Below are 21,862 nucleotides of genomic sequence, written 5' to 3'. Positions count from 1 at the left end.
TGCTTTATCTCTTTAGATTGTAATGTGAGTTAGCTGCAGCCTTGTATCTTCTAATTGCATACTTCCACAATTGTTTGTATTTGATCTAGAATGGGTATCTTGTCATTCTAGATGAGCTGCAATGACCAAAGAAGTAAACCAAACATTCAAATATGTTGGGTAAAATTTCTTTGTTAGGAAATGTAGCTGTGTGCAGATCTATTTGCATTTAAGCAAGTGGTTAAGGGAGTGATTGGCTCCTAGGAAACTCAGGGATTCCTCTGTATGGTAATTGCCCAGATCCTCTGCATGTATTTGATGCCTACCATCTCTTTCTCTGCCTTTTCCTTTTTCATGAGTCTATATATAAATATGGAATGAACCCTTGGATCGACATTTTGCTAGTAATCTTTATATAGTCTAAGTTGGCTAGTTGGATGAAAATTAAGATTGGTGGCTTGTTTTGGATGTCCTTGTTCTTGTCTGAGCTTTGTGTTCTGATTATTGAACTGTGCTGTGTGGGATGGGACATAGCAATTTTGTGGACGTCCAGCCAGTTTTTCACCAGTGTGCCTGGCCTGGTTGGGTCTACTGAGAGAGAAAAAATAATTTCTGGAGATCAGTGTTTGGGCCAGTTAGTACATTTTGAGGGGAAGGGGCAGGGTCAGAAGGTCTGACTCTTACTTTAGTTTTGTGATACAAGGTAAATTTACAACTCATGTTTGCAATCATATGATAACACAAGAAACTTAGTAATGTTGAATACAGTCTTCTTTTTCTTCTAGGAATTCCTCCACCTAGAGGAGTGTTACTCTATGGCCCTCCAGGTACTGGGAAGACCATGATTGCTAGGGCTGTTGCTAATGAAGTCGGAGCCTATGTTTCTGTAATTAATGGTCCTGAAATTATAAGCAAGTAGGTGCATAATTCAATAGAATAAAGAGTTTTATTAAATACTTCTTAAATGTGTTTCAAAAAAATGACTGCATAGCATTCCTTCTGGATATTCATATGTTGAAATACTTTAAATTTGCTTTTAATTGTGTATAAAAATTAAGTTTTGAAAATAATTTTTGAAAGTAGTTTTAAGTATTCTGGAAATATTTGAAAAGTCAGATGAACTTTTAAAGACGAAACTTTAAAAACACTAAAAGTTGGTCCTTAAATGTATTTTATTTGTTACAGATTCTATGGGGAGACAGAAGCAAGGCTACGTCAGATATTTGCTGAAGCCACTCTACGGTATTCTTTACATTTAGATGTTTGTAATTAGTAGTCAAGGATATTGTAATCAAAGTACACTTACTAACACTCTATGAAACATGAAAGAACAGTACAAAAATAATACCGATAGCACTAGCAATCATTGTAAATCTAATGAAGTTGTATTTAATGTATTTTTATCTAATATTGTCTTGAAAGTTTGATAAGTGAGTTACTGAATTACATAAAGTAGGAGAATTAAAACAGATGGTAGGTCAGGTGATTTTGCTTGAGCATACAAATGTATGATTTTCTTTCTTTAGAATATCTAGAGTACTTAGGCATATCCAGTTTATCTAGTTGCCTTAGTAGATTGTATCATAGTAGCCCTTTATGCTTAATTTTTTTTATTATAGTTTGCTTCAAAGAGACAAATATGTTGCTCTTTAGAAACAGTTCGCTTTGATTATTCCTCAGTTTAGGCTACCTGTTGCATTGCAATGAGTGTAAGAGTGTGGTCTATAACATGGTCTAATGTAATGTTATTTGTAATAAGGCTGTCTCTACCACTGTTTTGGTTTTTAACTTACCATAATTCTACTCTTGTCAAAGGAACTTTCATATTTAAAGTTTTTTTTCCCAGAGACAGCAGATGAAAAAAGTAGTTGGTTGTCCCAATACTAAAAATTTGAGAACCAGTGGTGTACCTTATTATGTAGTATGTTTTTGTTGTTATGTTCCTGGAAGTTGAAGCTTTCTATTGTGAGAGAATTCACATCGTTTTATGGGAGAACTCATCATCTTGAGAGTTCTTTTTTTAATAGGCTAAAAAAAAAAAAAAAGAGAGGGTGAGCATTTGGAATTTCTTTCTTTTTTTAATGTTTATTTATTTTTGAGAGAGACACTGCGAGTCGGGGACAGGCAGAGAGTGAGGGAGACACAGAATCCAAGCAGGCTCCAGGCTCTGAGCTGTCAGCACAGAGCCTGATGCAGGGGTTGAACCCACAAACCTTGAGATCATGACCTGAGCTGAAGTTGGATGCTCAACTGACTGAGCCCTCAGGCACCACCCCCCCCCCCCGACTTTTTTTAGTGTTTATTGGAATTCCTATTCCTTGGAATTTACACCTGCTTCAAGGGACATCTCTGGCCTCATCTTCTGAATTGTTGCAATCATAACAATTTATTGGGCATTAGCAGTCAACTTCTGTTTGGGCATAGACTCATGAGTAGTAGACTATTCTCAATAGTCTTCTTTTTATTGAGTTCAGATGTGTTAGAACAATTAATCTAAGGTTTTTCATCCTATTGCCTTTGTCTTAATATTATTAATTAAAGCCCTAAATTTGATGCATTAAATTTCCTTTTTTTAGTTTTTTATTTTAATTCCAGTATAGTTTGCAGTATTATATTAGTTTCAGATGTACAATATAGTGATTCAGCAATTCCATATATCACCCATTGCTCATCAGGACGATTGTCCTCCTTAATCCCCATCACCTATTTCACCCATCCCTCTGGTAATCATCAGTTGTTCTCTATATTTAAAAGTCTGTTTTTTAGCTTGTCTCCCTCTTTCTCACCCTCTCTCACTCTATTTTTTTTTCCTGGCTCATTTGTTTTGTTTCTTAAATTCAAGGGTAAGTGAAATAATATGGTATTTGTCTTTCTCTTACTGACTTATTTTACTTAGTATTATATTTTGTAGCTCCATCCATGTCATTGCAAATGGCAAGATCTCATTCTTTTTATGGCTGAATAATATTCCATTGTGTATTAATACCACATCTTCTTTATCCACTCATTTATTGATGGACACTTGGGCTACTTACATAATTTGGCTATTGTAAATAATGCTACTATAAACATAGGGGTGCATACATACCTTTGAATGAGTGTTTTTGTATTTTTTTGGTAAATACCCAGTAGTGTGATTGCTGGATTGTAGGGTAGTTCTGTTTTTAACTTTTTGAGGAACCTCCACAGTGACTGCACCAGTTTGCATTCCAACCAGCATAAGGCATGAGGGTTCCTTTTTCTCCACATCCACACCAACGCTTGTTGTTTCTTGTGTTTTTTATTTTAGCCAGTCTGACCAGTGGGAGGTGATATCTCATTGTAGTTTTGATTTGCATTTTCCTCATGATAAGTAACGTTGAGCATCTTTTATGTGTCGGCAATCTGTATACCTTCTTTGGAGAAATGTATGTTCATGTATTTTGCCCATTTTTAGTTGGATTATTTGTGTTTTGGATGTTGAGGTATATCAGTTCTTCTTATGTTTTGGATAGTAACCCTTTATAGGATATGTCATAGAAAGTATCTTCTCCCATTTAGTAGGATTGCCTTTTAGTTTTGTTAATTATTTAGTTTGCTATGCAAAAGCTTTTTATTTTGATGTATTCCCAATAAGTTTTTTTTTTTTCCCCCTTGCCTTAGGAGACATATCTAGAAAAATGCTTCTCTGGCCAATGTCAGAGAAATTACTGCCTGTGCTCTCTCCTAGGGTTTTTATGGTTTCACATCTCACATTTAGGTTTTTAATTCATTTTTGAATTTATTTTTGTGTATGGTGTAAGTTTCATTCTTTTGCATGTGCATTTCAGTTAAGAATTTAAGAGTACTCCCTTTTAGTTTTGTAATTGGAATTGATTGTATCAAATTTAAAAATCATATGTATATTAAAGAATTCATTTTACTTGTTTTTTTCAGGCACCCATCAATTATTTTTATTGATGAGCTGGATGCACTTTGTCCTAAAAGAGAAGGGGCTCAGAATGAAGTGGAAAAAAGAGTGGTAGCATCACTGTTAACACTGATGGATGGTATTGGTTCAGTAAGTATAGCACCAGTATTGATTCTGTGTAGGAAAGGGTTGCCTCTTAATAATATGTATGTAGTAGCAAAAACTAACAAATATGTCTGAGTTTTGGGGTATTCTAGGATAGGGAAAAATATTAGCCATAAAAACTAGAGGAAAGACCCCTAAAATAATTTTCTTCAGCAGAAATCTTAGTAACTTCTAGGATAGGATACCTGCACTGTCTTTTTTACCGTATAAAATAATATACAATGATGGATTTCTTTTATAATAAATGATATTAACTTAAAAACCGGAAGCGCGGTGCCTGGGTGGCTCAGTCGGTTAAGCCTGTGACTTTGGCTCAGGTCATGATCTCACTGGTCACGTGTTCAAGCCCTATGTTGGGCTTTGTGCTGATAGCTCAGAGCCTGGAGCCTGTTTTGGATTCTGTCTCCCTCTCCGTCTCTGCCCTGCCCCCACTCGTGCTCTGTCTTTCTTTTTCAAAAATAAATAAACATAGGGGCGCCTGGGTGGCTCAGTCGGTTGAGTGTCCGACTTTGGCTCAGGTCATGATCTCATGGTTCATGAGTTCCAACCCCGCGTCGGGCTCTGTGCTGATGGCTCAGAGCCTGGAGCCTGTTTCAGATTCTGTGTCTCCCTCTCTCTCTGACCCTCCCCCATTCATGCTCTGTCTCTCTCTGTCTCAAAAATAAATAAATGTTAAAACAAATTAAAAAAATAAATAAATAAATTAACATTGAAAAATTATTTTAATAAAATAAAAAAACAGAAACAAAAATCAGTAAAGAAGATTTAGATATATTTTAGAGGATTTTACTAAGAAATCTCATGATTAAGTCTTGAATACTCATGTACAAATTGATTCTTTTGGGGCTTTAAGTTTGACAGTAGAAAGGAAATAAAGAATAATGGAAAAATATGTGCAACATTTAAATTTTTTTTAATTAAAAAAATTTTTTTATGTTTATTTATTTTTGAAGAGAGAGCGCAAGAGAGAGAGAGAGAGAGGGAGAGAGCGCAAGCTGGTGAGGTCAGAGAGAGGGAGAGAAAAACCCCAAGCGGGCTCTGTGCTTTCAGTGTGGAGCTGGACATGGGGCTTGAACTCACGGATTGTGAGATCATGCTCTGAACCGAAACCAAGAGTCAGACGCTTAACCAACTGAGCCACCCAGGTGCCCCTGTTTGTGCAGGGTTTAAAAAGAAGCTACCCATGATAGATTCTATAGAATCTATAGATTCTCTCTATAGATTCTCTGATAGGGCATACACTTGCAAATTAATAAAGACTGTGCTGCTTGTGAAAGGAAGATCCATAGATGTAGAAGCAGGAATGAAGAAAAATTCTTTCAGACTCCTGACAGCCATTTACCAGAATACATTTCTTATGCAGGATTTTTACATAAATAACTCGTTTTGTAGAGTCATGTTAGAACCAAAAGAAATTTTAGAAATCATGTAGTCCCAAGTCCTCCTTTTGCACATTGCAAAACTGGACTGTTAGAACTTTTTGGTTTTTACTACTTGTTGGTAAAAACTAAACATGTGAAAATAATGTGAAGGTTGGGTTTTAAGTGTCTGTTATTTGCTAACATGCGTTACAATTTTAAGAGTAACATTAGAGAAGAGTTGAACCTGGAGGAAGCTGGATGACCACCTCGTTCTCAGTCTAGGTGCAATAACTAGGTGTGATCATCCCAGGTTTGGTTCTCCGTCTTTAAAATTGGAGAGTTCAGTGATGTTAGTATGTTGGAGGTGGCAGGGCTGAGGACTGACTCACAATAGCAACACTCACGAGAGACATACATAAACTGGGATGCCATTTTGTCTATTTCTAATAAGAATATCATCATTAAGCCAACCAGATATCTTTGTTTATGGTTGAATCTTTTCATCTTGAAGACAAATATGTATGGAGAGCTGTATTATAATTAGAAGAGTTTTTGGGAAGTATAAAATCGGATGGAAGGCTTTGTGTTGGAGGATCTTAATTACTATGTCATTCTGCTTTCTCTGCTGCTAGGGTAAGTCTACTCTGGACTGGTGTTCTTGTCTATGGGCAGGACTGGAAGCATCTGACACTGATGTTTTAGTGTGAAAATGCTTAAGGGCCTGTATTTATCTTCTAGATTCATAATTCATAGATTTTATTGTAATCCATGCATTTTCTGTTGGCACATCCAGTACAATTGAACAGGTTGAGTTTTCTTACTTTCAATCACGTTTCAGTTAAACTTGTATTACACTGTATCATCAGAATAGAGTGTTGGATAACCTCACAGGTGGCTGATCATTATGTTAGTTTTTTATAATTTGTTGTTTTAAATTTCATTCCTGGGGCACCTGGGTGGCTCAGTTGGTTAAACATCTGACATCGGGTCAGTTATGATCTCATGGTTCATAGGTTTGAGCCCTGTGTTGGGCTCTGTGCTGGCAGCTCAGAGTCTGAAGCCTGCTTTGGATTCTGTTTCCCTCTCTCCCTGCCCCTCCATTCATGAAGATGGTGAAGTTTAGATGCTAAAAATGGGAGAGACATCACTTACTATAGTTGGAAAGGTAATTATTGGAAAACTTTCTAGGTGAGGGAGTATTTAGGCTGAACTTAGGAAGATATGGGATGAGTAATAAAAGTGTAACGGGTAGGACTTAGCAGCCTGGACAGTTAGATTCATCTGATCTACAGAGCCAGTGCCAATATGTTTATTACTTTTAAAAGTAATGATATTTATTCTCATTTTGTTAGGAAGGAAGTGAAGGACAAGTGTTGGTCCTTGGGGCCACAAATCGCCCTCATGCCTTAGATGCTGCACTTCGAAGACCTGGACGATTTGATAAAGAGATTGAGATTGGAGTTCCTAATGCTGAGAATCGGCTAGATATCCTCCAGAAACTTCTTCGAACTGTACCCCATTTGCTTACTGAAGCTGAGCTGCTACAGCTGGCAAATAGTGCTCATGGGTACGTTGGAGCAGACTTGAAAGCTTTGTGTAATGAAGCAGGTGAGTGTGCTTTGCTACTGTGAGTCTGTATTGATGGGCTTCATAAAGCTGGTTTATTTACATGCTGATAATTTATGTCATATATCTTAATGGAAATAGGTAATCATTTCTAATTATATATATATTGAAAACTAGATACGTCAGAAAACTGTTGAAAACAAATAAAAATCATGCTTAATCTTCTAAAGGTAACCACTATTACAGCATACATCCTTTTATACTTTTCCTAAGTACACATGTACACACACACACACAGTATCAGATGCATTAATGGCAGTTTTGATGATGACAATATTTATTGATATTGTGCTGTGAAAATTAGGAGAAGTGCCTACAGGAGGATCAAAATTTTCCTTATGGTGAAGCTTTGTATTTCTTGAATTGCCAAAAAAGTACTTAGCAAAACCTGGAATTCTGTGCCTCAGAGTATGTGATGGTGATATTTAAGTCTGAAAATGTATAAGGGCTGTTATTAATCAGTTGAGTCTTTGACTCTAAGAACTTCACCATAGCATAACTGTATTTACTTGGAAAGCCCTTAATACCTTTTGACATTTGTGTAATTTTTCAGAGTAATTTTAACTATGAAAAATATTCAAATCAGGGCAGTTTTTATAAGGTATTGAAATAAGAATATATTGAGAAAATATGTAATAGTTTTTTATTGCTTTTGTTTGTTTATTTTTTGGTCTCAAGAGGTTGTGTTTATTTTCTTGTAACCTCGAAAAGCTGGGCATATACCTCAAGGCATCTCTGGTGTGCCAGTAATCTTAGGTTCCTTAAATTTATTCCCATTTCTTGTGCGGGCATATGTTTTCTAGGTCCTTTTATACTTTAGAAGGAATTTTTTCATTTGTTGTACTCTCTCATTCCAGTTTGTGACTGATCCAACGTTTTCAAAAGGTGTTTTAAAGAAAGTTTAGCCCGTTTACATACTAATGAAAGAAATTAAATTTTTAGTTGGAACTTTAGAGTTTTAGTATAGAAATATGGTAACTTTTACTTTCACATTATTGATTCACACTTACATCTAAGGTATTAGGCTTTTAAGACCCTTCCATTAGTCCTTTTATCTTTCTAATCTTGCTCAATATTGCAGGGAAGAGAATATAGAACAAAACAGGTTGGAAAAGAAAACTTGGAAGAGATTTTTAGGGGTCCTTGAATATCTTACTTTTGGTGGAGAAAATCAGCTTTTATTCTATTTGATCATTGTCACAATTTCCATGATAGAGGATGCACAACTGGGGGAGACTAAACATTCTTTTGGTACATTATGGTCTAGGACAGATCCCTTTCTATCTAGTTTCTTGTGCTTCACAAGAAATGGTGGGTGTAGTCATGGAAGTGAATTCCCTAGTGATCAAGAAGCAGAAGTGTCAGTGTGGATAACTTTGCTTCCTTTATTCTATTAGGTTATAATGAAGAGTCTGAATTACTATGTAGGCATTGCTTTGGACTTTCCCATCTCGACGAGGATTCATTCTTCAGTATCTTTTATCAAGCATTTTTTTTGACTTTCTAATACATTCATGCATTCTAGAAGGTTCTGGGATTCTTGCTGTCCAGAAACACACAGTATGATAAAGGAAAGGGATTTGTGAACAACTACTTAACACAGTGGTATATGTACTCCTAAAACTTTGGAGAATGTAGTAACTTCTCCTGTGGGGAAAGGAATGCTGTGGTTATATGATTTAAGTTTTAATTTCACAAGTTAGAATAGTCCAAAAATTAAGTTGTGTCCTGAGACATTAAAGGGAATTGTGATAATGTAATTTACATACATACAGATGTAAATAGGACCATCTGCTTTTGTAGGCTGTGGTACCCCCAAGAACTTCAGGAAAATGACAAGAAGATTTGAGAGTTCTGACGTTACATTTAAATGAAATGTAGGTTTCATACATTTAAATGAAAAAGTTGTGAAAGGGTCAGAAGGTGGGATGGAGAGGGGCCTCCAACCTGAAGTTATGTACATATGTATGTATGTATGTGGGACATATGTGGTACATACAAACAGTAAATAAATATTAACTTATGTTAATGTGACTTAATAGTAATTTCAAATTGTTAAGTATTGAATTTATCTTTTTCCCTCCAATCTAGCCATGAATTGGTTTATGAGAAAGTAATTTTTAAAAGATTAGCATTATAATTAGAGTGTAGGGAAAATATGTGGTTTTGTGTATACTGCCTTAAATACTAGTGTATGTTGTGTTATGTAGCATCATTCCTTACCTAGCAGAATAAGGTTTAAGAACAGTGTACTAGAATGTTTTTGCAACGCGTTTTTCTGAAGAGACAGGGGATATAGTAGAAAATGGATTTTGAGGGTTGGACAGACTTTGGTCAAGTTCTTTGCCTTATCTGAGTCTTAGTTTTCCCCATTTGTAGATTGAGGGGGTTGTGGTAGATGGTATCTAAGTGCCCTTGTAAATATGACATCCCCTAGGTAAAAGGGAAAACAAGAAAGAAATGGGGCGGGGGGGGGGGGTGGACCAACAAAAGGATAGGAAGGATTAGAAAAAGGAAGGGGGAAAATAATAAAGAAATAACCAAGTTACTCACTAAATATGGCCTGGCCTCATTAACTACTTTCTTCATACATCTGTCTGGCCTTTCTGCCCTTTATTGTCTTCTCTTTTGTACCTGTTTGTCTGAATAACTGAAACTTAAGTGATTAGTTGGGGCTTTCTCCTATGGTGTTCTTAGAAATAATGACACAAAGCAGACTAAGGTCAGTTGTGAAGTTAACTGTATTTTCTCATTGAAACAATTTTATAATTTCTGACTATGGATTTGGCATGAGTAAATTATAAATTTGGCTAATAGTACAACTCAGAAGGAAAGATAAAACAGCTCTAAAACTCAGCGTTAAAAATAGTAGAATTATACTCCAAGTGCTATAAAATAGGCGTAAATGTATCCCACATATTGAACACCCAGGGGTATTCCCATATATTACAACGTGTATATTGAGCATAGGAAGAATAAACCCAGCTGTATGGTAAATTTGAACTACTTAGTTATAAATAGAAAGAATTGAACACTTAATGTTGTCTCCTACCTAAATTTACAGGTTATTAGAAAATAATTTGAATGGGTTTCAGTCTTTTAAAATGACTACTACCTAGGGAAGTTTGAACTTTTTTTTTTTTTTTTCAAACATGTAGTTTCCTTGGGCAAATAGAAGCAGTTGCAATCATTACATTGACCTTAGAATTATACACAAAGTGGGGCAACCAGGTGGCTCAGTCAGTTAAGTGACCGACTTTGGCTCAGGTCATGATCTTGCAATTTGTGAGTTCAAGCCCCGCATCAGGCTCTGTGCTGGCACCTCAGACCCTGGAGCCTGCTTTGGATTCTGTGCCTCCCTCTCCTTTTCATGCTCTCTCTCTCTCTCTCTCTCTCTCTCTCTCAAAAATAAATACAGGTTAAAAAAAAATTAAAAAAAAAGAATTATACACAAAGTTAGAATCACTGTTTTTATTTAAAAAAATTTATTTAATGTTTATTTTTGAGAGAGAGAGAGAGAGAGAGAGAGAGAGAGAGAGAGAGACAGAGCATGAGTGGGAGAGGGGCAGAGAGAGAGCGAGACACAGAATTCGAAGCAGGCTCCAGGCTCTGAGCTGTCAGCACAGAGCCTCACCTGGGGCTCAAACCCATGAATTGTGAGATTTTGACCTGAGCTGAAGTCAGATGCCCAACCGACTGAGCTATCCAGGTACCCCCTAGAATCACTGTTTTTTTTAAAAAAGAATCAAGATAATACCTTAATATTTGGAGGTAGTGTTAATAATTGCTGGTACATAGTAAGTGCTCAGTAAGTATTTGATCTGATAAGAGTATGGAAAGCTGGGAGACTTAAAGAGAGTTAATTACCACCCCACTCCCCTTGAGTAATAAAAATGTTTATTAACCTGAGAGTTGAATCAGTTTTGTTTTTAAACACCTGTGAGATTCATCTCCCCATCTCCTCTATTGTCTTCAGAAATCTCTGTCTGTGCTGAGGAAACAACTCCATGTGGTTATTGCTACCTTTATAAGTAGCAGTAAACAAAGTGTTCTGTGAATCCTTAAATAACTGCTGCTATTTTCTTGAAAATTCCAGTCCATTTTTGACTTCCCACTGACAAGCTTTCTTAGCTGTGGCTCTGGCTATGGACTTTATATTTTATTTAAAACCTGTGCTTTTCAGGAGGCATTTTCATTATTCACCAGTTGTACTGTGCTTAAGTGGACAGCTTGAGAATGTCCACTGGCATAGCTGGGAAGTAAGGCACTTTAACTTCCAGATTTGTGAGAATAGTGAGAGAGTCTAGCTCCAGGAGATGTATTCATGAGTACATAGTTAATTTTGTCTCTTTCTATTATGTATTCTTTTCCATGAAATCCATATACATTTCATATGTCCCCACTTTAGGACGGATCACTTGGAGCAGAGGTTCTCAGATTTTATTATATATCAATATCACTTGGAGAACTTAGTAAAACCTTGGTGGGTGTGCCCCACTCCCAGAGTTTCTGATTCAGTCCTGGCCAGTGCCTGTGAATTCTCACAAGTTCCCAGCTGATGCTGTTGGTCTGGGGACTACATTTTAAAAGCCGCTGACTTAGGACATTGGTTCTTAAGCCTCATTATGCATCAGGTTCACCTGGGGAGCTACACACACACATTCCGTCTCCATATTTAATTAAGGGAAGTAGAGAACTGGAGCCAGTATTTATGTTTCCCAACTGATTTTGAAGCAGCCAGTTTTGTAGTTGCCTGTGAGCGAGTATTCTGAATCATTTAGGCCAGTGGTTCTCCAGTTTAAACCTGTGTAAGAATCATATGTAGAGCTTGTTAAAACACACTTCTGGGCCCTATCCTACTAGTTCATTAGGTCCAGGTGGGACCCAAGAATTTGCATTTCTATCAAGTTGTAGGTGATATCATTGCTGTGAGTCCAAGGGCTGCCATTTGAGAAGCACTGATCTTAATCCACCAACTCTCTGACTTTTTGAGATTCTCTGTAACTGGTTAAATAACTGGATAAATTTAGAGACTGTAAATCTCTGACTACCTCTGATGGTGTTGGATTTTTCCCACAGTTTTTATATGATAGTAACGTACTGTTCCAAACTGTATCAATAACTCTCACTCTAGGAGAAAATAAGTGTCCAAATTTGTCTTCATAGGTATGTATAATGGTTCTGAATAAAACTTAAAAATGACAATTCTGAAAGATAAAAAAGTGACAAATAAGGAAACAGTTAAGAATTAACAGTTAAGAATACAAATAAAAATACATATGTTTTTCCTAGAATGTTTGCTTGCTTAAGATTTGTGGACCTGTGTATTTGCGTTTTTTGTGCATTGGCTGTCTGATGGTTTTCCTTCTTCCTGGACTGCCTTCTAGTCAGGGAATCCTTGCCAATTTGAACAAAGAGTGGTGCACAGATGTCTAATAATAGCATATATTGAAACGATTCAGAATTTCATATAACCTAAGTGGATTATGTTTCCCATTGTTTTTGTAATCTAAAGGTTATTGTTTGTGGGATGTTAATACAAAAGATCTAAGTCCCTATAGAATATAGAGATGTGCATACTTTTCCAGAGGATAGGTTTATAAGCTATTCCATAGTTTGTAAGAGTGATACTACATCTTCTAAAATATGTTTATCTCAATTGTTCTAATCTTTTATTCCAGTGTTATTAAATATTTTCTATATCTTTTAACTTTGTCTTCATAATGAATATGAAAGTTGGAAATACTACAGTAGTGTTGCTTTCAACACTTCGATCTTTTATCTGAGCAGATATAATGTTTAATGTTGAGGACTGGGTGTGAAACTTATTTTCAAATGTTATATATATTTTTTATAATTAATTTTTGAGCTAGAGTGTGGTTTGGTATGTTGTGACTTGTCCAAAAGCCTAATGTTTTGTAGCTCACCTTTTTAAGCAAAGAGCAGCTGCATTTTGAAATGTTTTATCTCAAGTGGACAAGTTGTTTACAAGCTCCACTCTGACACATCCTGACATTTAATGTCTATGTTTGTATTCTTTCTAGGATTAGGCTGCCTTTCTAATTAATTAGTTGCATTAGCCTTTTATTAATTCCCTCAAAATTTATAATGTTTTAAATTAACAACATAGATCAGCATACCACACTTTTTTGGAAAACATGAAATGTTAATTGTGTAGCAGAGACATGAATTATATAAACTCTGCTGAATGTTAGAAGATGCTTAGCAACAATGTTTTCCAAATATAGGGATTTATTATAAACTTGTCCTTCTATGGCTGCCTGTGCCATTTCAGGAGAGTGAATATAAATAGAGCTTGATTTCTTCAAGAAGTGAACTCAGTCGTTTTGTTTACAGTGAAAGGAAGTACTTGCTTCACATTCTAAGAATTTATCTTTAGCATCCATGTTGATTACATATCATTTCAACATGTTCATACCAAATATTTGGGCCTTGATAAGATAATATCATAGGAAGAATTAAAACTCTTATTTAAACAATGATTTTGTCATTATTACACTTAAGTAGGTCTAGTAATAACACTGAGTCTAATTACTATAACATAACTTTTTTTGATATGGAAAATTTTATCTGTCTTGTACCAGAGTTCTGAGATACTTATATCTATTACTCTCCTCTCCTACCCTTCACTAGCTTATTTCAACAGCAATTTATGGAGGATCTGCTACGCACCAAGTATGTAACAGTCCAGCTCTTATAAAAGGATTTTTCTCAATTTTTCCACCATTTTTTGAGTTCTGCCAATGTTGTTGTCTAAGTTAGAATACAAATATTGATTGTGAAAAATCTAGTAGCTTTAAATAAAGTCCAGGGAGCTAATAGGGTTTTGTGGAAAGCTTGTGGTGAGTTGTAGATTCAGATGCTACACTACCCACTTAATTTCTTGAATTGTTTTCTCACCTGCTAACCAGGATATATTTTTTTTAAGTGTTCTTATGAGGTTTAAAAATGTGGTCTGGCTGCTGTAGTTATGATTTTACAGACCCTTGGTTAAGTGTTGCTTTCTCTCTTAAAAAAAAAAAAAACTCATATTTTGTGTGTGTGCATTTCTCTGAGAGAAGATTATTTGGGTTTTAGCAATACTGGTGTTTTATGAAATATTCTTGGTTATCCTAATACAAGAGATGTTAGGGAAATCTGGCAGAATCCTTTACCTTGAAAGAGAAGTAGTTTTTCCTGAATGTGGATCAGTAAATGTCTTGCCCATCAATAAGAAATGTAAACTAGAGGGGCGCCTGGGAGGCTCAGTTAGTTAAGCATCCTACTTCAGCTTAGGTCATGATCTCATGGTTCGTGGGTTCGAGCAGCTCTGTGCTGACAGCTCAGAGCCTGGAGCCTGTTTCAGATTCTGTGTCTCCCTCTCTCTCTGCCCCTCCCTGCTCATGCTCTGTTTCTCTCTCTCAAAATAAATAAACATTAAAAAAAAAAAATGTAAACTAGAGATAGTGTGTTAGAGCTTGTTTTGGGTCCCCTCCCTGCCAGATTTCCTTGCTGAATTTGGGAGCTTTCATATCATACATAGGCAGAGTCACAATCTCTTCCCTCCCCTCCCTGCCCAGTGTGTGAGTCTGCTGCAGGCCAGTAGTAGAGCAACAAAATTAAGTCGATGTACTGTATATTACAATTATCATTATCATTAATGCAGTTTGTAATGGATCATGTCTTTATTATTGTAGCTGGATAAATAAGCAGTAATTATGCAGTACAAAATCTCATGAAACAATGAATTTTCTCTTATGTTTTGTAATTCTGATATGTAATGATAGTTTTACTTGTGATGCTGGGAAAAACTGCATAAATACTTTGGATTTTATGTAAAAGATGGATTTTTTTGTTGTTGGTCAGTGAATTGAATATCTTAATATTACTTTTGCTTTTTATTTGAAAGGACTGGAGCTGAATGGTTTGTTTCAGAAAAACAGGTGGTAGTTTTTATTCTATTTAAATTCTCAGTGATGTATACCAAATACTTCACTAGTGGAAAGTTTTCTTAATTGTCTTGCCAAGAGTATAAAAGTAGGAAACTTGAGGGAAGTTTTTCTTCCTAATTAAAGCAATCACAAAAGTAAAATAAGTCTATCTAAATAAGATATTTCTAAGAGTTATTATTTATTTATTTTACTCTTTCTTTGTCAGATCCTGTAAGCTTGATTTTCAAAATTGATTCAGAATTTGAGCTTTAAAAAAAAAAAACAGCTGTTTCCATTGCTCTTATCTGGACTATTGTGATATCATCTCCTGCTCACTGGGTCCTCCATCCTTTGTTATATTTACATTGTCTGAGGTGCAGGATTTGAATTGTAGGTTTTGGAGATGAAGAGAGCCTTGGTTAGATTTGGGAGTTGTCAGCAATTAGATGGTGACTGAAGCCATTGAAATGAATGAAATCGCTTAGAGTGACTGGAGTTCATTCATTTATTTATTTATTGAGCCATACACTGCACTGGGTGCTGGGGCTGCCCCAGTGAACAAGCAGCCCTGGGCCCTCTCTTCTTAGGGCTCAAGATGCCTAAGGAAGTACTGCAGAGTAACAGGTAATTACAGTACAGTGTGTTGGGTGTTTGTGATTCATCAGGAAGGTTTTAGAATGATAATGAAGAGAGAGCAGGGACTGGCAAGTGGCTAGAGAATTGGAAAGAGAACTGAAAAAGTGTTGACTCAAATAAGGGAAGATTTCAGAGAGGAAGTAATTAGAAATAGTGTTGTATTAGTTACCAATAATCCATTGTGTCAGCCATTGTTTGAAGTGCCTTACATGTATTAATGCATGTTTTACTCACTGCATCCCTTACAAAGTTATCTTCGTTTTATAGGTGAGGAGACTTAGGTCTGAGAGCTTAAGGAACGCTCACAAGATCACACAGGAGATAAGTAGTGGAGCTAGGAACACAACAGTATTGGAGACTGACCACAGTGACATCAGTTGCTTAGTTTCTTACCTGGGAAGTCTTCATGGACTTAGAAGAGAGTAGTTCTAGTAGGATCCTATTGCTAGCTCCTAGACTGCAATAAATTGAGGGGTGATTGAAAGTTGAGGGAACAGAGATAGTCCTTGTGAATTACTTTTTCAATTTTAATGTTATTATTTAGAGTTTTGTACCTTCCATAAAAAAGGGATGATATAGTAGGCCTGCCCTCTGCCTTTGCCACATCTGTGCCCTCTTTTCCTCCTCAGGTCAAAACCAGATCAGGTTATATTCCATCATTATCTTCCTGGTTCCTTCTTTCTGATCTGGGCCTTGCTCTAGTCTACCAGGCCATAGATCTTCAACTTGTCTTGGCAGAAGAATTGTACTGTAGTCAACTATCTTTTTTTTTTTTTTTTTTATAATGTTTATTTATATTTGAAGGAGAGAGAGAGACAGAGTGTGAATGGGGAGGGGCAGAGAGAGAGGGACACATAGAATCCAAAGCAGGCTTCAGGTTCCAAGCTGTCAGCACAGAGCCCAACGTGGGGCTCAAACTCATAAGCCATGAGATCATGACCTGAGCTGAAGTTAGATGCCCAATTGACTGAGCCACCCAGGCGCCTCCCCCCCCTTTTTTTTAAGTCAGCATTTTAATAAGCTTGGTAAGCCAAGTAAGTGAATAATTTGACATTAAAAATTTGGAACTAAAAGCTATATTTTCAGGAAAGTTTGTTAAACCTGGGACTAGTGAAGTGAATTAATCCTGACATTTTAGAACTAGACCTTCTCAGAAATCATTTAGTACATTTCCTTATTTCACGGATGAGAATAGACTATGTGATCTATCAAGGCTCAAGCAGTGAGTGAAATCTTGGTCCAGGATTCGGGTCTTGAGACCAGTGTGCCTTCTGTAGTGCCATTACATTTAAAAACAACTTTTGAAAGTGATAGTGGCCTCAGAATAGACCTGGCTTCTGCAGGCAGCTTACATTACACCAAACACTTGAAATATAAATAAAGCAAGAACCACAATACCTTCTTTGAGGGTTTTGTTTGATTTCTTTTCTATTAACAAGCAGTGAGAAATGGAACTCTCCCAGCGATATATCAAGTGATACTTACCACCTTGTCTATACTTAATATTAAGTTGAGGGAGAGTAAAGACTCCAGATAAAACAGAAATTGTCTGTAGTTTGGATATTTTGAAGAAAATATGTGTTAAAAAAGGAGACATAGATTTTGTTATAGTTGCTTTTAGTCCTCATGTGCCTGAGAAAATTTTATGTTCAACTTTTACAATTCAAATCTGAGATCCAGATGCCATGTTTCATGTTACTTTTTCACATAATTAAATGTCTGTAGGGTAGGTGGTAATTCTGAAAAGCATTAGCCCTGTGATCAGTTTAAGTTCATTGTTAGCTTCCAGTGAAGCAACTTAAGTGCAGAGTCTCAAAAATAATATAATTTAGTCAGCATAGAGTATAAAATTGTTAGATTCCATATGTGTGGGGCGAGATGATGTTTGTTGATTGAATCTGGAGCAGATGGTTTTGAAGAACATGAATGTAGAATAATTGTTCTTGTCCAGAAATGATTATATCTGGACAGTGATGTGGGGCTTAAGGGAAGAACATGTTTTAGACTGGAAAGAATGTGTTGGTATTAGGATTGCCTGAAGCATTTTGACTTTTCTTCATTGTGTCTTGTTTTCCATTCTCAAAAGTTTTGAGAGCGTTGGAAAATAAAATAATTAAAACAAAATGACAAATTTATTGTTTAATTAGCTACACCTGTTTTTGTCTCAAAGTTGTGTTTTTTAAGAACATAGACGTATTGCTTCTGTTTTTGTTTACATTTTAAAAATTAACTTTAAACTTAGTAAGGAAAGGAAATGTCATAGATTGCTTGCCCTAAGCTATAGTCACTGATGGTGTACATGTGTCCATTTGCTCCTCTAGTTAATTGTTTACTTCTGGTTTATAAAAATACACGTGTTTTTAAAAACTTAATTTCTTGGCATAGATTCTAATATGGCCTCATTAAGAATGGTTGATGTCCAATAAACATTTTAAAAGCTGAAAAAATAATTTATATAAAATACATTTTATTTTTTCCATTTAATACTAAGTGAGATAACAGATGACCAAAGAGGTGAAGTTTTATGTAAAGTGACACATGAGCTAGAGGCAGATCTAGGACCACAGAGAATTGGTTGCATTAATATGATAGCTCCAGGGATCTTTAATTTTTGTAAGCTCTGATATACATTTAACATTTAATTCATATAAATTCTGTTTCAAGTTGGACATTATTATCAAATAGCATTTGTATAAAGTAGAGTAGCTCTATATAGAGTCTAGAATCATGCAACCTTAGATTGGGAAAGAATCTGAAGGCCTATGGCAGGAATTTCTTGGATCCCTTAAGCTTTTTTTAGCTTTCTCAAATCTGTAATTTTCCATTATTCTTTTTCCATTTCTGACAGTGCTATTTTTTATCTTCTCACTATCTACAAATAAATTAATAGAGCTGGATTTAGGTTTATTTAAAACATGTTCTTTTATATTTTTAAGTGTGAACTCTTTTAAGGACAGGGATTTTGTCTTTTATTGTTCAACAGCGTCTTATAATCTCTCAGATTATACTCATTCTTGTCCAAAGGCCTTTGTTTTTTGTTGTTTTTTTAAAATGTTTATTTATTTTTGAGAGTGAGAGACACAGAGTGTGAATGAGAAGGGGCAGAAAGAGAGGGAGACACAGAATCTGAAGCAGGCTCTGTGCTCTGAGCTGTCAGCACAGAGCCTGATGCAGGGCTTGAACTCATGAACCCTGAGATCATCACCTGAGCCAAAGTTGGATGCTTAACCAACTAAGCTACCCCAGCGCCCCCAAAGGCCTTTGTATATGCTATTCCCTCTGCCTTTGGTACCTTTCTGCCTCTGTGGCCCCAGTTCTCATGTTACCAGTTTAATATCAAGTCATTTTTCAGGTCTAATGACTTGAAGTTGGGCACACATTTTACTCTGTCTTCATTTATGAAGTAAAGAATATGCTAAATGATTTCTGTGAGGGTTGTCTAACTCTTAACTGTTACTAATCCCATAAAACTGGGTTAGATGTCTCAGACATGTATTTTTGTACCATTTTGTTCTTTCCATGTCTAAGTACTTGACACAGTTTGTAGTAATTGTTATGTGTCTTCTCTATTAGATTGTTAGCACTATGAGAGGCGTATCTGCTTCTTGTTCTTGTGTACTCTCACATGTAAGAGCTCAATATATTTGTTGAATACTTTATGTTTAGGAGGTACTCAGTGAATATTTTGAGTGAGTGAATAGATGAATTGATTTTGAAGAAGAGTGCCTATGAAAGAGTACCTTGTGGTCAATGCATATATATTTTCTAAGTGGCTTTATGATAGAATATTTTGATAGTTGCTTTGCTTTAGTATGAACTGTAACTGAGTTGGCAAATAGGTAATGCAGGTACAGCATAGTGCTTGTCTTATTGAGAATTGTTTTTTTTTTTTTTTTTTTTTAATACTTTTAGTTTGGAGGTGCTTGGGTGACTCAGTTGGTTAACTAACTGACTTCAGCTCAGGTGATGGTCTCATAGCTCGTGGATTTGAGCCTTGCTTCGGGCTCTGGGCTGACAGCTCAGAGGCTGGAGCCTGCTTCAGATTCTGTGTCTCTCTGCCACTACTACCCTGCTTGTACTCTGTCTCTCTCTCAGTCTCTCTCAAAAATAAATATTAAACAAAATTTAAATATTTATAAAAAAAGGGGGGGGGTGCCTGGGTGGCTCAGTTGGTTAAACGTACAACTGAGGTCATGATCTCACACTTGGTGAGTTCGAGCCCCACATCAGGCTCTGTGCTGACTGCTCAGAGCCTGGAGCCTGCTTCAGATTCTGTGTCTCCCTCTCTCTCTGCCCCTCCCCTGATCATGCTGTGTCTCTATCACTCAGAAATAAATAAAAATTAAAAAAAAATAAAAATACTTTCAGTTTAAACATAAGGAATGCTTTTATCTCTCCTCAAGTCCTGTTCTTTTCTTCTTTCTCACCCCTGCTCCCATATCAAACACCCATTTGTATAAACATATTCTGACAAATAAAAACTCATTGTGAGGACTATAAATCATATATACAATCCATATTTTGCAAAGTAGTATATTTTGCACACAAATCAACTTTTAGTAAGTCCTCACTGATACTAAGACTGATTAAGGCTTCTGTATAAACAATTCACAGAATCTTTTTTACTGATTTACTTTGTCATCATGGTTTTAATTATTCTGATAAAGTGCTCTAAATAAAAATTATTACATTCATGCTTTAGCAGTGAAATACTAAGGGGTAAAGTTCATTTTGTGTGTGTGTGTGTGTTTTGTGTATGAATAGATATATATGGTTGCTTAGATTTGAAGTTAATCACTTTATTTTTTTGAGAGAGTGCCTATACAAGTTGGGGAGAGCAGAGGGAGAGGGAGAGAGAGAAGCTTAAGCAGGCTGCATGTCCAGCACCGAGCCCCACATGGGGCTTGATCTCATGACAGGAAGATCATGATCTGAGCTGAAATCAAGAGTTGGACAATTAACCAGCTGAACCACCCAGGCACCCCTAAAGTCAGTCACTTTAGACTTAAATTTGTAATTTCTGAAACTACCAGCTTTTAGTGTTATTTCAACCAGCTTCTATGTTGTAGCTTTATTTGTAGCTTTATTTTCCTTTTGCTTCACTTTTTACATAATCTAATTTAAAAAAGAAAACTCCTTTCTCAAATATGACATATGTACAGAAAAATGTATAAATTATAAGATCCATGAATTTTCCAAGGTGAATACATTCATGTAACCACTACTCAAGCCAGGATAGAAAGCCTTACTGGTGCCCTGGAACCACCATCAGATCTTCTCACATACACTACTCCTCACCTCAACCCAAAAAGCAACGACTCTTCTGGCTTCTAATACCATAGATTAGTTTCGCCTTTTTGTGTTGTCTTCCTTCACTCATAATATGGTATAAGAGTTTTGTCATTTTATTCTGCTAGCAATAGCTCATTTTTATTTCTGTATTCTACTGTATAAATGTTACGAGTGATAATGCTGTGAATATTCTTGCATGTATCTTTAGATTCACAAAGGTACATATTTCTCCTTGCAATATACCTAGTAGTGGAATTGTTGAGTTACAGGATATGTATTTGTTCTCATTAATAAGTATTGTGAAAAGTTTTCTGTGGTGATTATATCAAATTACTCTTTCACATTAGTGTGTGAAAATTCAAGTATCATCTCATCCTTTCTGACATTTGGTGTGTTTTTAATTACTACATTTTGGTTTTATTTTTCTGATGACTTATGTTGATTACCTTTTTATGTATGTGTTGTCTATTTAGATATCCTCTGTGACATGCCTATTCAAATATCTATTCAATTTTTCTCTTGTGTTGCTCTTTAAAAAAAAATAATTGATTAGGACTCTTGGGGAAGATGGCGGCGTAGGAGGACGCTGGGCTCACTGCGCGTCCTGCTGATCACTTTGATTCCACCTACACCTGCCTAAATAACCCAGAAAACCGCCAGAGGATTAGCAGAATGGAGTCTCCGGAGCCAAGCGCAGACGAGAGGCCCACAGAAGAGGGTAGAGAGGGCGGCGAGGCGGTGCGCGCTCCACGGACGGGCGGGAGGGAGCCGGGGCGGGGGGGGGCGGCTCGCCGGCCAAGCAGAGCCCCCGAGTCTGGCTTGCAAAAGCGGAGGGGCCTGACGGACTGTGTTCCAACAGCAAGCGCGACTCAGCGTCTGGGAGGTCATAAGTTAACAGCTCTGCTCAGAAAGCGGGAAGGCTAGAGGACAAAGGGAGGGAGAGCTGCTGAGCCCCCGGACAACAGAGCTCAGTTCGGTGGGGA

The 21,862-nt window shown here is 36.4% G+C and overlaps 1 protein-coding gene across 9 annotated transcripts in view; it reads left to right on the top strand.

The window, feature by feature from the left end:
* The window catches only part of AFG2A (AFG2 AAA ATPase homolog A), a 365,578-nt gene that overhangs the window by 11,561 nt on the left and 332,155 nt on the right, over positions 1 to 21,862 (top strand). For all 9 annotated transcript variants that reach the window (XR_008296147.1, XM_027063957.2, XM_015074610.3 and 6 more), the window contains exons 6-9: positions 765 to 894; positions 1,165 to 1,221; positions 3,895 to 4,018; positions 6,747 to 7,002. Coding sequence is in view for 8 of the 9 variants with exons in the window: in XM_027063957.2 (XP_026919758.1) it covers positions 765 to 894; positions 1,165 to 1,221; positions 3,895 to 4,018; positions 6,747 to 7,002 (567 nt within the window). In the remaining variant the exon portion in view is untranslated. The remainder of the gene's footprint in view (positions 1 to 764; positions 895 to 1,164; positions 1,222 to 3,894; positions 4,019 to 6,746; positions 7,003 to 21,862) is intronic.

This window comes from Acinonyx jubatus, chromosome B1 (assembly GCF_027475565.1).
Source record: "Acinonyx jubatus isolate Ajub_Pintada_27869175 chromosome B1, VMU_Ajub_asm_v1.0, whole genome shotgun sequence".
Taxonomy (NCBI): domain Eukaryota; kingdom Metazoa; phylum Chordata; class Mammalia; order Carnivora; family Felidae; genus Acinonyx; species Acinonyx jubatus.
This window is presented reverse-complemented; position numbering and strand designations above follow the sequence as displayed.